General features: G+C 37.5%; 1 protein-coding gene across 1 annotated transcript; it reads left to right on the top strand.

The window, feature by feature from the left end:
- Positions 1-85: 85 nt before the first annotated feature.
- On the top strand, positions 86-12,628 carry LOC140050025 (filamin-A-like). Its single transcript, XM_072095021.1, has 16 exons — positions 86-188; positions 1,201-1,372; positions 1,685-1,843; positions 1,997-2,243; positions 2,611-2,781; positions 3,045-3,191; positions 3,610-3,735; positions 4,810-4,959; positions 5,294-5,425; positions 5,763-5,888; positions 6,672-6,806; positions 7,308-7,694; positions 9,007-9,219; positions 9,419-9,568; positions 10,106-10,264; positions 10,934-12,628. Exons 2-16 carry the CDS (start codon positions 1,235-1,237, stop codon positions 11,083-11,085), a joined length of 2,592 nt encoding a protein of 863 aa, XP_071951122.1. The 5' UTR covers positions 86-188; positions 1,201-1,234; the 3' UTR covers positions 11,086-12,628.
- Positions 12,629-12,760: the final 132 nt, after the last annotated feature.

The following is a 12,760-nucleotide window of genomic DNA, read 5'->3' as shown; positions in this document are numbered from 1 at the left end:
ATTTTGAAGAAGAAACGATCCTTTGAATTGACTTAATTCGCTTCAGTGGTTACATTTGACGAGTGTGTAGGACGCTGTTTGGCCATGGGAACAGTAGTGTCAGAAATCCACAGCGTACACTGGTATGGTATGTGTAGGTGTGGCGTCGAATTCTATAATAATTCAATAATCTTTTAGGCTTGAATTTGGTAAGTGTTTTTTTTTTGTTGCTTAGCTTAGTGCTTGGCTCACTGTATGTTAGATAGTAGTGTTGTAATAGTAGTAGACATAACAGTAGTAGTTTTGCATGAGTGTAGGCCTGGTACATTGAACTCGTACAGATGTTTAGAGGGAACTGTTTACTATGTTGTTTAGTGGTCGGTCGTCTGCCTCTCTCTGACCGAGCCACATCAGCTCTTTTTTAAAGTAGTTATTCCAGACATGAGCAGAGCGTAACTTGTGAATCTTAGTAGTTCTCCTAATTAGGACAAATGTAGCCTATGATGTGCAAAACAGTATTTAGTAGTATACACTGAACTCGATCGTCGTACAGATGTTTAGAAGGAAGTGGTTTATTTATAGGCGCTCTAGTGGCTATCGTCTGGGAGAATATCGAGCCACATCTGCCCCTTTTCAAGAAGTTAATCCAGACTGATTGTAGCTTTAAAACTCTTCTGAAAGTGTTTCCACTAGAAAAACAATAGGAAAATATAGGCTGTGTAGTTAATTCATTTGAATTATACCCGCAGTCTTGTTTCAAATCTAGGGCCATACCTGTATAAAGTCTATGCCTAAATGCATTATATGCCTATCTACGTGATGTATTTAATATTACGTGAACTGTGAATTGTTATTTTAAGTACAGTAGATGTTTTATAGTATATAAACGACAGCCCATTGTCTCTTCTTATTGTCCTCGTCGCAGTTTTCTATTCGTATAACAATAGGAATGGTAAACTAAGTAGTTAAAGCTAACAATGCTATAGGTGCGTGGTACATCACTCAATCATATTTTTATGTCCTATTTGGAGTTGAAAGTAGGTTAAAAACTCTTTTCAGTCAAACGTCAGAATAGATTCTTTTACGATCTAAGAACCGAATGTTTCACTTACGGTGATGTTAGGCCGATTGTAGCTTCATCAATTCTGATTGTAATAGATATAATATTTCGGGGTTATTTGACTTAAATAGTTTTGTAATATCATTAATTTTTTTTTTTAGGTCTAGGACTACTTGGATTCTGTCTTGCAAAAGAATGGCAACGATGACTGCAAGATACGTTAGTTCCTTGCGGTCCCCACTGAGAAGGCCCAATCCAGTTGAGAGCGCTCTCTTAAACCTGTCCATGCTGAAACGAGATTCGATTGGATACTTTGCAGATCTTGGTGAAAAGGTAAGAGACTTGATTACGTACACGAGATATAGAGAACTTTAAGGATTGGCCTGCCTCTGTATCTTAATAGCACCGTCCTGTCTTGTCGCACCGTAATTGTACACAATATGTATGAGTGATTGTATGTGTAGCGCGATTCCAATGAGATACTTGCTCATGGCGCTTTGGATACATGCTTCTTCCTTAAGGGTCACGTCAGTAGTTAAGGTTAACCGTAAAATATGCCAATTGTAAACGAATAAGGCGGGTGGACATCTGTTGGATGGAATCTCTTTTATGATTAATGCTATTTATGAAACCTATTTTTTACAGGTAACTTTTCAAATCCGGTTGACTGACCCTTCTTTGAGCGTCAACGATCTTGCTGTTGAAGTAGAAAACTTAGGAGAGCCTGCAGAAGTCCATGTCTACGCATTTGACCATCAAGAAGTCGAGGTGTCATTTATACCACGTGAACGGGTACAGCACAAGGTACTGTATCTAGTGGATCGTCATTCTTGGTGATATATATTGTGAATAAGATAGTGTTGGTGCAAATATTAATACAGGCCTACGTCTTAAACTACAGTATGGACATAATTATTACTCCACTTCTGCATCAATTGTATTATTATTCTTTCATAGGTAAATGTTCGGTATCATGGTCAAACAATTGACGGTTGTCCATTCAACGTAATGATCTCCCCAGAAATCGTACCAGAACCTCAAATGCCTTCGCTCGAGTTTCTGTCATTATCATCCAAACAACCACAACATCGACATTTGAATGTAGGGCATTACGATCATGACGTCATAAGCTCGAAGCCCGGAAAGATAAAACTTTCAACCAATGGCGACACGGTATTACTTGGAGACGAACATGAGGTTTTTTGTGAGTACATTAGCACATCTTAGTTAATTGTGATGGGAGGATTTTGTCTAATACTCATCCGAGATTGTAGTAATATTATATAACATACGTTTAGGATTGAGTATACCGCCTAAATATTATGTATTAATTAGTTGTGTCTCGTAGTTTACAGGCCAAGCCTATTGTCTCAGCCATCGAAACCCATGTATAAATTAGAAATAGTCAGGTCAGCTTAGCAGACGGAAGTGTACATTCCAAAGACATTAATATTGAATAGCAACTGTATTGGATTAGAATGGCCTAAATATTGATTTCTACAAATGATGTACAATGTTTCGACGCATAAAATTTAGACTAATAAGGCCTACTGTTTTGTTGTTCTTTCAAGTGGATGCGTCTAAGGCTGGTGAAGGGAATTTGAGTGTAGAAGTAAGCAATGGACAGCAGTACCTACCGATAAAAACCATCGAAAATAGTAAAGGGTACACTATACGAATACTTGCCAACAACATTGGTGTCTTCAATGTTTATATCAGTTGGAATGGCAAATTCATTTCAGGTAAAGGACTCAGTGTCGTACGAGAAAATTAATCATGTTTAAAGTTATCGCGGCGATCTATTCTTTGGATTTTTCCACATTGGGACAAGCTTCGTCGTTGATTCCCACACATGTTTAGTTCTGCCTATGCCCAGGCTACGACCAATAACACATAGGCCTACATGGGTCCTGGATCGTTGCCAATCGAAAGCTGGCGATATCTGAACCTATTTTATAATGCTCTATTTTATGATTTATGTTTATGGTTATGTCATCCATTATAGATAATCCATTGAAACTAACTGTTCGGAAACGTGGTAAGGTTTACGTGAACGGTGACGGAATTCACAGAGCTCTTGTTGGTCACCCGGCGAGCTTCATCGTCGATGCAAGAGAGTATGGTGGAGGTTCCCTGAAAGCAAAGGTTAAAGGTAGGCAGCATATCAGTGACTCCACAAGAGAGGCATTAGACTTGCTCCAAGTCTGTATTTATTATTGTATTTTTTATGTTAGTCCACAAGTCGACGTTTCGATTTTTGTCTGGAAAAAGCTCAAATAGTATACTATTACGCCGTATGTGCAAAAATATTTATCTTTTTACTAATTTTAAGTCAAAACTCCGTCTTGAACCCAGACAAGAGCCAACCATTTTCATCAGTTTTCTAGTGTACTGCACTGCAATTAAGTTTTAACAAAAACACATCATTATAGTTTTACATTCCATTAGCAATATGGATGACTTGCTTGTAATCTCATTAATTAATATAGGGCTATACTGTAGTATTGTACCTACCGTATATATATATGGCTATCTTAAGAGTCTTAATTCATTTCTACTTCATTAACAAGGACCCACATCTCGGACAAAAACAAGTATCGCAAAGAACCCAGACGACACGTTCACCGTTATGTACGTACCGACAGAAGCAGGGAAGCATGGCATCAGTGTGTTCTTATCTGAGCAAGAGATACCAGGTACTGTATACTGTATGGTTTTTTTCTGTTGGAGGACAAGCCGATCGTTTCATGTGTGTACAATCTCGAGCTTTATCTGCAGTTCTGATGAATGTCCTAAATTAGTATAGCATCAATGTTGTCATAAAATATAGACATATAATCGAGAACATGAGAATCCAGATGAAATGGGATTCACACAGACAAGGTTAATGTTAATGTAGCTGTGGGCTTGGATGAAACAACACTTTTCAATGCTTCTCCCCTAAAGCGTAGTTCCCACTAATGATTACACGCAATACAGTTTGGTTCCCACTAGAACGTAACGCAAGGACGTAAACGCAACGCAAGCGTTTTAACCAATGACAAGCGAAGTTATCACAAGCGAATAAGCCATCGCTTGTGATTGGTCAATTCACTTGCGTTACGTTACGTCCTTGTGTTGGGTCGCTGGGTCAATACGTCGTTGCGTTGCGTCCTAGTGGAAACCAAGCTTTAGGGTCACGTCTTGTCGGCAATATTGGTGCTGCCAACCCCGGCGCTATTCCGTCTATCTACGACAATGGCTGTGAGCTAGGCCACCCCCTACTCGTCTCGAAATATGTACTAGGTTTTTTAAGGTGTGCACATGAATATGTTGTATAGGATTGTTCCTTCCTTTACCGATGTGCACCTAGAACACCTCCAGAAAGATTTCGAACGCATTGAGTCGGATGCCTCTCATCCTCTCCACAAAGTGATCATAGACCAACTTAATCCAAGTGGTAGATTGAGGCTCCTCAGTGTGAAAACAAATCGATTTGCTAAATCCTTTATTCCCTCCGGTATCATCCAGTACAACAGGAAGTCAAGAAGATAATTTTATATTGTAATTTTTTAGATGTTTTTATATGAATGGTTTTATGCTATATTTGTTTTTATAGTGTTTTCTTTGTTATTATGACGAGCAATGAATTTCCTTTTTGAGGATCAATAAAAGTTATCTTATCTTATCTTATCTTGTTTATAGGAAGTATAGGCCTCAGTTGGTTAACGTACAATCCCAACATTCACGATGTCAATTCTAATATGTATTTTTGCTATCTAAAAAAACAGGTAGTCCGTTTGTCGCAGATGTCAAAGAGAAGAAGATTAAGCCAATACACGTCGTGACATCCACAACCAATGGGCGTACCGTTAATCAGGGATTCGAGCCTTCCTTCAACCACGTGACGAATGGTTTTATCGGAGGCAATCAAACTACAGGTAGGCCTAAATGTTATTATTTACGGTTATAACTTTCTAATGAACATTCTCGAATCATATCAGTTTAATAGATTATATTGCTTTGGTGCTAGAGTATCTAACCTTCCACTTTGCCATTTTCCGTTTTCACAGCGTTTTTGCTTTAGAAAAAAGCATAACCATATCGTACTTCCAAATCTAAAATATAAGTTATAACTTTTGGCAAATACTATAGTGTACTACTGTAGTACGGTACTAATTCCACCAAGACCATATCGTACTTCTTAAACAATGTATAACTTAGAATGTATACGAATTTTGAAAATATATTAATATTATCTATATTTTTTATCAGCAATCCCCGATGTAAACAAGATATTAGTGTTTGGCGATGGGTTGAAGTCGGTGACAGAGGGTAGAGTGGCAAGTTTTATCATTGATCCGCGAAATGCAGTCAATGGAGGCGACCTCACAATCAAGATCGCAGGTGAGTCGGTTTTGTCTATTTCAGCTTTGAACACAACAAAGAATAACTATTTTAATTCCTTCATTTTCGCCAATACAAAAGTCGTATTGAAAATAGAAATGAGCATGATAGAATCATAGAATCAGGATACATTGCATGGGGACCGTAAGGTTGAAGTCCATACACTATGCAAGTCCAAGATGCTATTTTGTCTCTGTGTGTATGGGAGACGTTCTATTTCCAGATACTATTTACGCCTTTTTTTGGAAATGAACAATGCATATTATTATTTATTTATTGTTTAACTTTTAATATTTATTCAATAATAAAGTGTAATTGAATACTACCTTTTAATTAGGTCGGAACAGTTACCCAATATGCACCGTACAACCAAACCCAGACGGAACGTATACCGCCACGTATGTCCCCGAAGACGTTGGTACGTTTACTATCGGCATCTTCTGGTCCGGCAACCACGTTACAGGTAAGTTGTTCACATTGGTGGCACGGGACTTGTGAGTACGATTATCGAAGACCTGTTTTCGGATATTACAACGCATTGTATCAATTATACATTTAGGCCTAATAGTTAGCCCACGTCTGGTTTTATATGGACGACTTTTTAAGTTAACATATTTTAAGAGCGCCTTGCTAGGTATATTGACACGATTTCTTTGTAGCAGAGAATTGGTTTTAAGATCGCACTGTATATGTATAACAGTGTTCATAAAATTGCCCCGAAATATATACAAGATATCATTAATTTGCATGAGCCTTGTCGTTCTGGCCTTAACTCATCCATGGGCAATTTACGCCTTTCTGTCCCTGCCACAACAAAATGTTTTTTGGCGACAATGCGTTCTCTGTCCATGGTCTAAAACTTTGGAACAGCATCCAACAGGCTCGTAGTTCTCGTCTATTTAAGAAACAAAAACAAGTATTTGTTCCCTACGTAACATTTTTATTTATTTTTTTGTATGTGGTTTCTGCTAATTTCTGTGTGCAGCGCTTTGATAATCTGGGAAGGTGCTTTATAAATAATGAATAATAACAATAGCTCAAAAGAAGCTAATACAAGGATTAGTTGCAGGTGAATCAGTCAGCAAAATTGTGAAAAAATCCCACTCCTAACCCACTCCTAACCCACTCCTTATATTACTGTTTAAAAACATTAGATTAGTATTATGTTTGCATAAAAATCAACCAGTAAAACTAGGTGGGTAGCCTGACGGAAAATGGTTTCTAATTGCTATTTCAAAAACTTTAGGAAGTCCATATCACGCTGAAGCTTCGAACCCTTCAAGAATAATATTATGCGGAACGCATCAGAATACAGACTATCTTCATTTTGAAGTTGGAAGGCCAAACGTTTTGGAGTTTAACACATCAAGTGCTGGAAAAGGTAAGATTATCTTCGCATATCGTGTGTTATATGTCGTTGTCGAAATGTTGGCATAGAAAAAATGAAATTTATTGTAGTAGTTTTGCCGTACCGTACAACATGATTTTCCAAAAATGGAAATAAAAGAAATTAAGCAAAGCTGAGAATGCCTTAAAGTTGTTATGCTACAACAGTATTCTTTACTCTTTTATAAACATTTTAATGTCACATAATAGTTTTCCACTTTGACCAAAAATTGGATCTAAACAAAATGTGTTTACCTGAAAAAAACAAAAAAGGGTCAAATTGACTGCCAGCCAATGAATTTTTGGTTGAATTTAACCATTTATTAAGTTGTTTTATAAGTGAAAACATTTTTTTTTTCTACGGAAGTGATTAAATTTATTAAAACTACAAAATAACCTATTCAAAGTCTGATTTAATTAATCTTCATCTCTCATGTTTTTGGGAGGAAATACATCTATAATTAAACCTAGTAATGTTGCTTCTCTACTACTTTAGGAATATTGACTGCTTTTGTCGACGGTCCTGTCGGAAATAACATGGATGTTGCTATTGAGAGAATCAACGGCTCTTCCAAACTATCCTACAATCCTCCCGTAGAAGGAAGTTATAAATTCCACTTTTTGTGGTCAGGAAATCCTCTTCCAAACTCACCCTATTCCATCATCGCTGAAAACCGCCAGATTGACTTCAGAAATATCCACGTGACAGGACTAGTTGCAGAGATGTTCGTGAACAATACTTACGAATTTGTCATCGACGGATCAGCGGTTCAGTATGGAGTGCCATCAGCGTATATGCAGGGATTCACGGAGAATGTTCCCATTCAGATCGTGCCCCAACATGGAAATGTGTACAGAGCTAGGCTAACTGTAAAGGAATCAGGTAATGGCGGGTATAGTGATTATTCACACTAATTAATTAATTAGGAATAAGCTTTGATTGAATAGCGGCGTTGTTGGCGATTCCTAAATCGTTGTCGAATTCACTAAATTCACATTTTGTTTAATGACAAATTTGGCAAATGCCTTATACTAACCTCATCAATAACAGCTGACCCATGGAGGTATAACATTTTATACCTCCGTGGCTGACCTCAAGTCTTAGGCATTTGCCTCTGTTGCTTAGGTAGGTCTACATTACTTAGGCTTTCTAATTCTGAGCATTAGTGGTGAAGTGAATGTAGGGCGTACTTTCAACAAAATTCTCTCTTATTACTTTTCCTTTTGATAGCACTTACGCGAAAATTAATATAAAAAAGAGTTTTCAAATTGGGAGGCTGGCCTCTCTTAGACTCATGCTGGTGTTTACAGTATCAGACGTGCCAAGTGTTTTGACCGTTCACATTTATAACACTCACAATTTTTAATATTCATTCATAAAATAACTTTAGATTTATGCTATGAATTTATTGTATATTCAAATCTAAAAATATAAACATGTAGACAGAGAATAAATTAAAACAATGGTTGTATGCCTGGTGGTATGGTGGTAGCCATTCGTTGAATATCCTGGTTAATCGTTTTTGATGTTGTATTGTTTTATGTTCTAAACCTGTTATTATTTTATTTTATTTATTTTATTTCCTTTATTGCATCAAGTAAACAGTGATGAAGTTGACATAAATATAATAATAAATATATAAAAAAAAAACATAGTATAACACAGACCAAACAAGTTACTAAAATATATCACAAATCAGCCATCATAGTACATCCAGTAACACAAACCAAAAGGGGTTCACAATTTGCTTATCATAACTCAGTTTCTGATCATTCACCAATCATTGAAAACTCCGTGGAAAGTAATGAAGTTTTTTGTGCGTTGTTTTCTGACTTTGGGGAGGGTGAACGATCTAACGCGTCGGAGCTGATGGTTGTGTGTGGCGGTATTTATCGCTGTTGGTTTTGACTGAATAAAATAAAAAATAAAATAAAAACATTAGTAGAAGTATAGTAGTGCTTAATGTATGTAAAGCGTGGTTCCCACTAGCGACGCAACGCAAGGACGTAACGCAACGCCAGTGAATTGACCAATCACAAGCGATGGCTTATTCGCTTGTGATTGCTATCTGTCTACAACTTCGCTTGTCATTGGTTAAAACGCTTGCGTTGCGTTTACGTCCTTGTGTTACGTTCTAGTGGGAACCACGCTCAATGTATAAATATGAAATGTCTTTTTCTATATGATTGGTCAGGAGCATATGTACTACATATCAAATGGTCTGGTCATGAACTCCCTGGATCACCATACAAGGTTAACGTCACTCAGAAGGCTACGCCAGTAGTTCAACATCAACAAATGGAAAATGTTCAAAAACCTGTTGGAACCAAATTGACAAATATGTTGCGCATCGGAAAAGCGTACTCTTTGACCTTAGACGCAAATAATATCGGAGGAGCTACAATAGGTAAGTGGAAACCTTGAATTTGTTTTTTTTATTTATTATATTTTTTTTTTAATTCTAGTTTGCCACCAGTGCCTTTCTGCAGGAACACCTGCCTACACTTTGTTTCGCTTAGTTCATAAACTTCGTATAACCCTTTTGTCGAGGAACTGCAGCCTAACTCCTAAAAGTCTCACGAATAATAATTTGTATTACTTTGTAGATGAAATGATCGCTACCTGTAATGGTCCAACAACTTCAGTTCCTGTGCAAATAAGAAACAATTTGAATAACACATTTGATCTTATGTTGACACCGTCAGAAGGTGGTAGCCATTCGTTGAATATCCTGGTTAACGGACGGCATATTGAGGGTAGGCTACAATGAATTTGAATACAGATGGTTACGATAAGGGGAACTGTTAAAGCGTGGTTCCAACTAGCGATGCAACCCACGCAACGTAACGTTTTCCCCCGCCTGCGAGAAATCAAACTTGTGGTGTTTGCAGCACTGTTGTTGCGACCTACGTCGGTTCTCACTTGTGATTACGCAATACAGCACTGCATCAATACGTCGCTGCGTTGCGTTCTAGTGGGAACCACGAATGTATTGCCTAAAACGCCACAACGTAAAATAGGTGGTCGGTATGTACATACATCACTTGTTTAGAAGCGATTAGAAACGCATTACCTTCTTGCTGACGCTTCCTCTGCTAGCGGTGTTCACCACCTCACCATTATGTTTACCGTAATTCTTTTAGGCCACATTGACCACTAACCATAATGTGTTCGTAATTGAAGAAACACTGTCTCGTAGACCGAAATCCTTCTGAAGTTTATAGACAATATTTCTTAATGTACGTTAAAACAGACGTGTTTTACTAACATTTATTTTTTACTTCACATTATAGGCAGTCCATTTATGTTGGAGGTGAGCAATGTGAGTCAGGTGCGATGCTATGGTCAAGGATTGGCCAGTGGACCGCTGTCCACTTATGAAAGTTCTTTCCAGTGTGATACAAGAGCGGCTGGTCCTGGTAAACTTAAAATACAAGCACGTGGTCCCAAAGGTAACCATGTTTATTACTATGACTACAACATAGGTCTAGCTAATTTTTTTTTTAACCAGAAACAACAGCAGAAACAAATCCGCCACTTACAGCTTGGTTTAACAGATACAAAGACAATTACAACAACTCAGAAACACTTAAATTACGACGACGAAAGATTGGAATTAGAAATGTCGATATGGGGATGGGCCTGGACTAAACTATTAGGCCTATAAGATAACTTAATCTACTGATGTAACCATTTTTAAAGAACATTGACTCTACTAAAGGGACACAAAGAATATTGTTGTTTCTTAATTTACGTGCGGGAACACGAATACCAAAATTGGAGATAAAGTTGCAGTCAAAAATAGAATGAAGACATTTAAAAAGAAAAAAATGTATAATAAATATAAATTAATTACGTGTAATGGTGTAATTGATTGGATAGCTCACACATAAAAACCAAATAATGACGTCACTTAACGTAATTACATTATGTGAATAAAATGTTTTTAAACATTTAATTCACATGATTAAAATATATTGGATGATAACTTTGCGTGACAACAACATTGATATCTCAGATGATATTCACTTGTTTATGATAAGAAATTGCAATAACATTTACTTTCAGTTTCTCAATTTTATTAGCTTGTATTAATATATATTTTTGTTATTTCTATATAGGAGCATTTAATGTGGAAATCTTGCCGTCTTCAAAAAATCGTCGAATACTAAATGTAAAATTCCATCCGTCCACCAGTGGTGTGTACACAGTGAATGTGTTTTGGGACGATCAACATGTTCCCGGTAGCCCTTTCAAAATCAAACTGACGTAGCCAGAAAGACTAGCCTATACTAAACCATCCATTATAAAAAAAAACTAACAATGTAGTCTTATCGGCGGGTTAACTTAAATAAGCCCGTCGAAATTAATACATCGTTAAAAGATTGTTGTGATTACCTTTACTATTACAATTCTGTATTGGTCGCTTAAGGGGGATGGGAGCAATATATTCTACTCATTAGGGTATATGTCCTCAATATATGTGGCCGTGTTTGACATATTGTATAATTGTTTCACAGAAAAGTTCTAACAGAGTGTCCCTTAAATAGAGGTGGTCGTGTTATACATTGTCTCATTGTTTCACAGAAAATTGTCCGCTTAACAAGGTGTCCCTTGAATAGAGGGAGGTGGCCGTAAAACATGTTGTTTCGTCGTTTCACAGAAAGGTGTTTGCTTAATAGGGTGTCCCTTGAATAGATGTGTCCATAACTGAAACGGTGGCCACTTTATATAAGCTTGGTTCTAAATAGTGACGCAACGCAAGGACGTAACGCAACATAAAGTGTGGTTCCCACTAGCGACGAAACGTAACGCAACCGACGCAACGTAACAAAATGCCGTTCCAATAATTGTGTTTGCCCCCGCCTGCGTAAAATCAAACCTGAGATTTTTGCAGCACTATTGCGTCGTCGGTTCTCACTTGTGATTACGCAATACAGCCCTTTGCGTCGATACGTCACCGCGTCACGTTCTAGTGTGATTTGACCAATTGGATTATTTGATTCGCTTGCGTTGCGTCTCTATAGTGGGAACCACGCTTTAGATCCACGCTTACGTGTACTTACTTGTATATTATGGAGTATACTAAAATAGAAACAGGAACTGATACTTATTTCTATTTATTTCATGCACGCATCCATTATACATTACATAAAACGTAAATTAAAAATGTACGACCTCTGTACAACATATAAGCGATATATACGTCACCGTGTTAAATCCAAATTCTCTGTTTAAAACGGAGGCATTAGATCGCAACAACGCCGATAGATATCGTCATTGTGGAGCTTAACGAATTCCGGAACTTATGTACAGGAATTAAAATCATGTTCGCGTCCAGCCACATGGTCTATATATAATGTTAAGTTACCTTTAGCCTACCAATGCCATGAATTGCAATATTCTTTTTTTTTTCCGTTTTTATTTCAAATCTGGATTTTTTTTTAATTTCACGATAGCTATGAAGCGCATTCGTCGCCGTAATGTTATTTTATTATGGCACTCTTTTAACTTGTTCATTTTTGCATAGTCATGAGTGTGACAAGGGTACAAGCCATTGTTCACAAGATAAATGTTATGTTACCACTAAAGCGTGGTTCCCACTAGCGACGCAACACAAGGACGTAACGCAACGCAAGTGAATTGACCAATCACAAGCGATGGCTTATTCGCTTGTGATTGCTAAAGCTTGGTTCCCACTAGAACGTAACGCAAGGACGTAAACGCAACGCAAGCGTTTTAACCAATGACAAGCGAAGTTATAGACAGTTAGCAATCACAAGCGAATAAGCCATCGCTTTTGATTGGTCAATTCACTTGCGTTGCGTTACGTCCTTGTGTTGCGTCGCTAGTGGGAACCACGCTTAACTGTCTATAACTTCGCTTGTCATTGGTTAAAACGCTTGCGTTGCGTTTGCGTCCTTGCGTTACGTTCTAGTGGGAACCAA

The sequence above is a fragment of the Antedon mediterranea genome, chromosome 5 (genome assembly GCF_964355755.1).
Source record: "Antedon mediterranea chromosome 5, ecAntMedi1.1, whole genome shotgun sequence".
NCBI lineage: Eukaryota > Metazoa > Echinodermata > Crinoidea > Comatulida > Antedonidae > Antedon > Antedon mediterranea.
The sequence above is the reverse complement of the archived record's forward strand: the minus strand, read 5'-3'. Positions and strand labels throughout refer to the sequence as shown.

Coding starts and splice junctions, on each gene's coding strand:
- LOC140050025 (XM_072095021.1), top strand. CDS start 1,235: ATGGCAACGATGACTGCAAGATACGTTAGTTCCTTGCGGTCCCCACTG. Junction 1,373..1,684: donor TTGCAGATCTTGGTGAAAAG/GTAAGAGACTTG, acceptor TATTTTTTACAG/GTAACTTTTCAAATCCGGTT. Junction 3,736..4,809: donor ATCTGAGCAAGAGATACCAG/GTACTGTATACT, acceptor CTAAAAAAACAG/GTAGTCCGTTTGTCGCAGAT.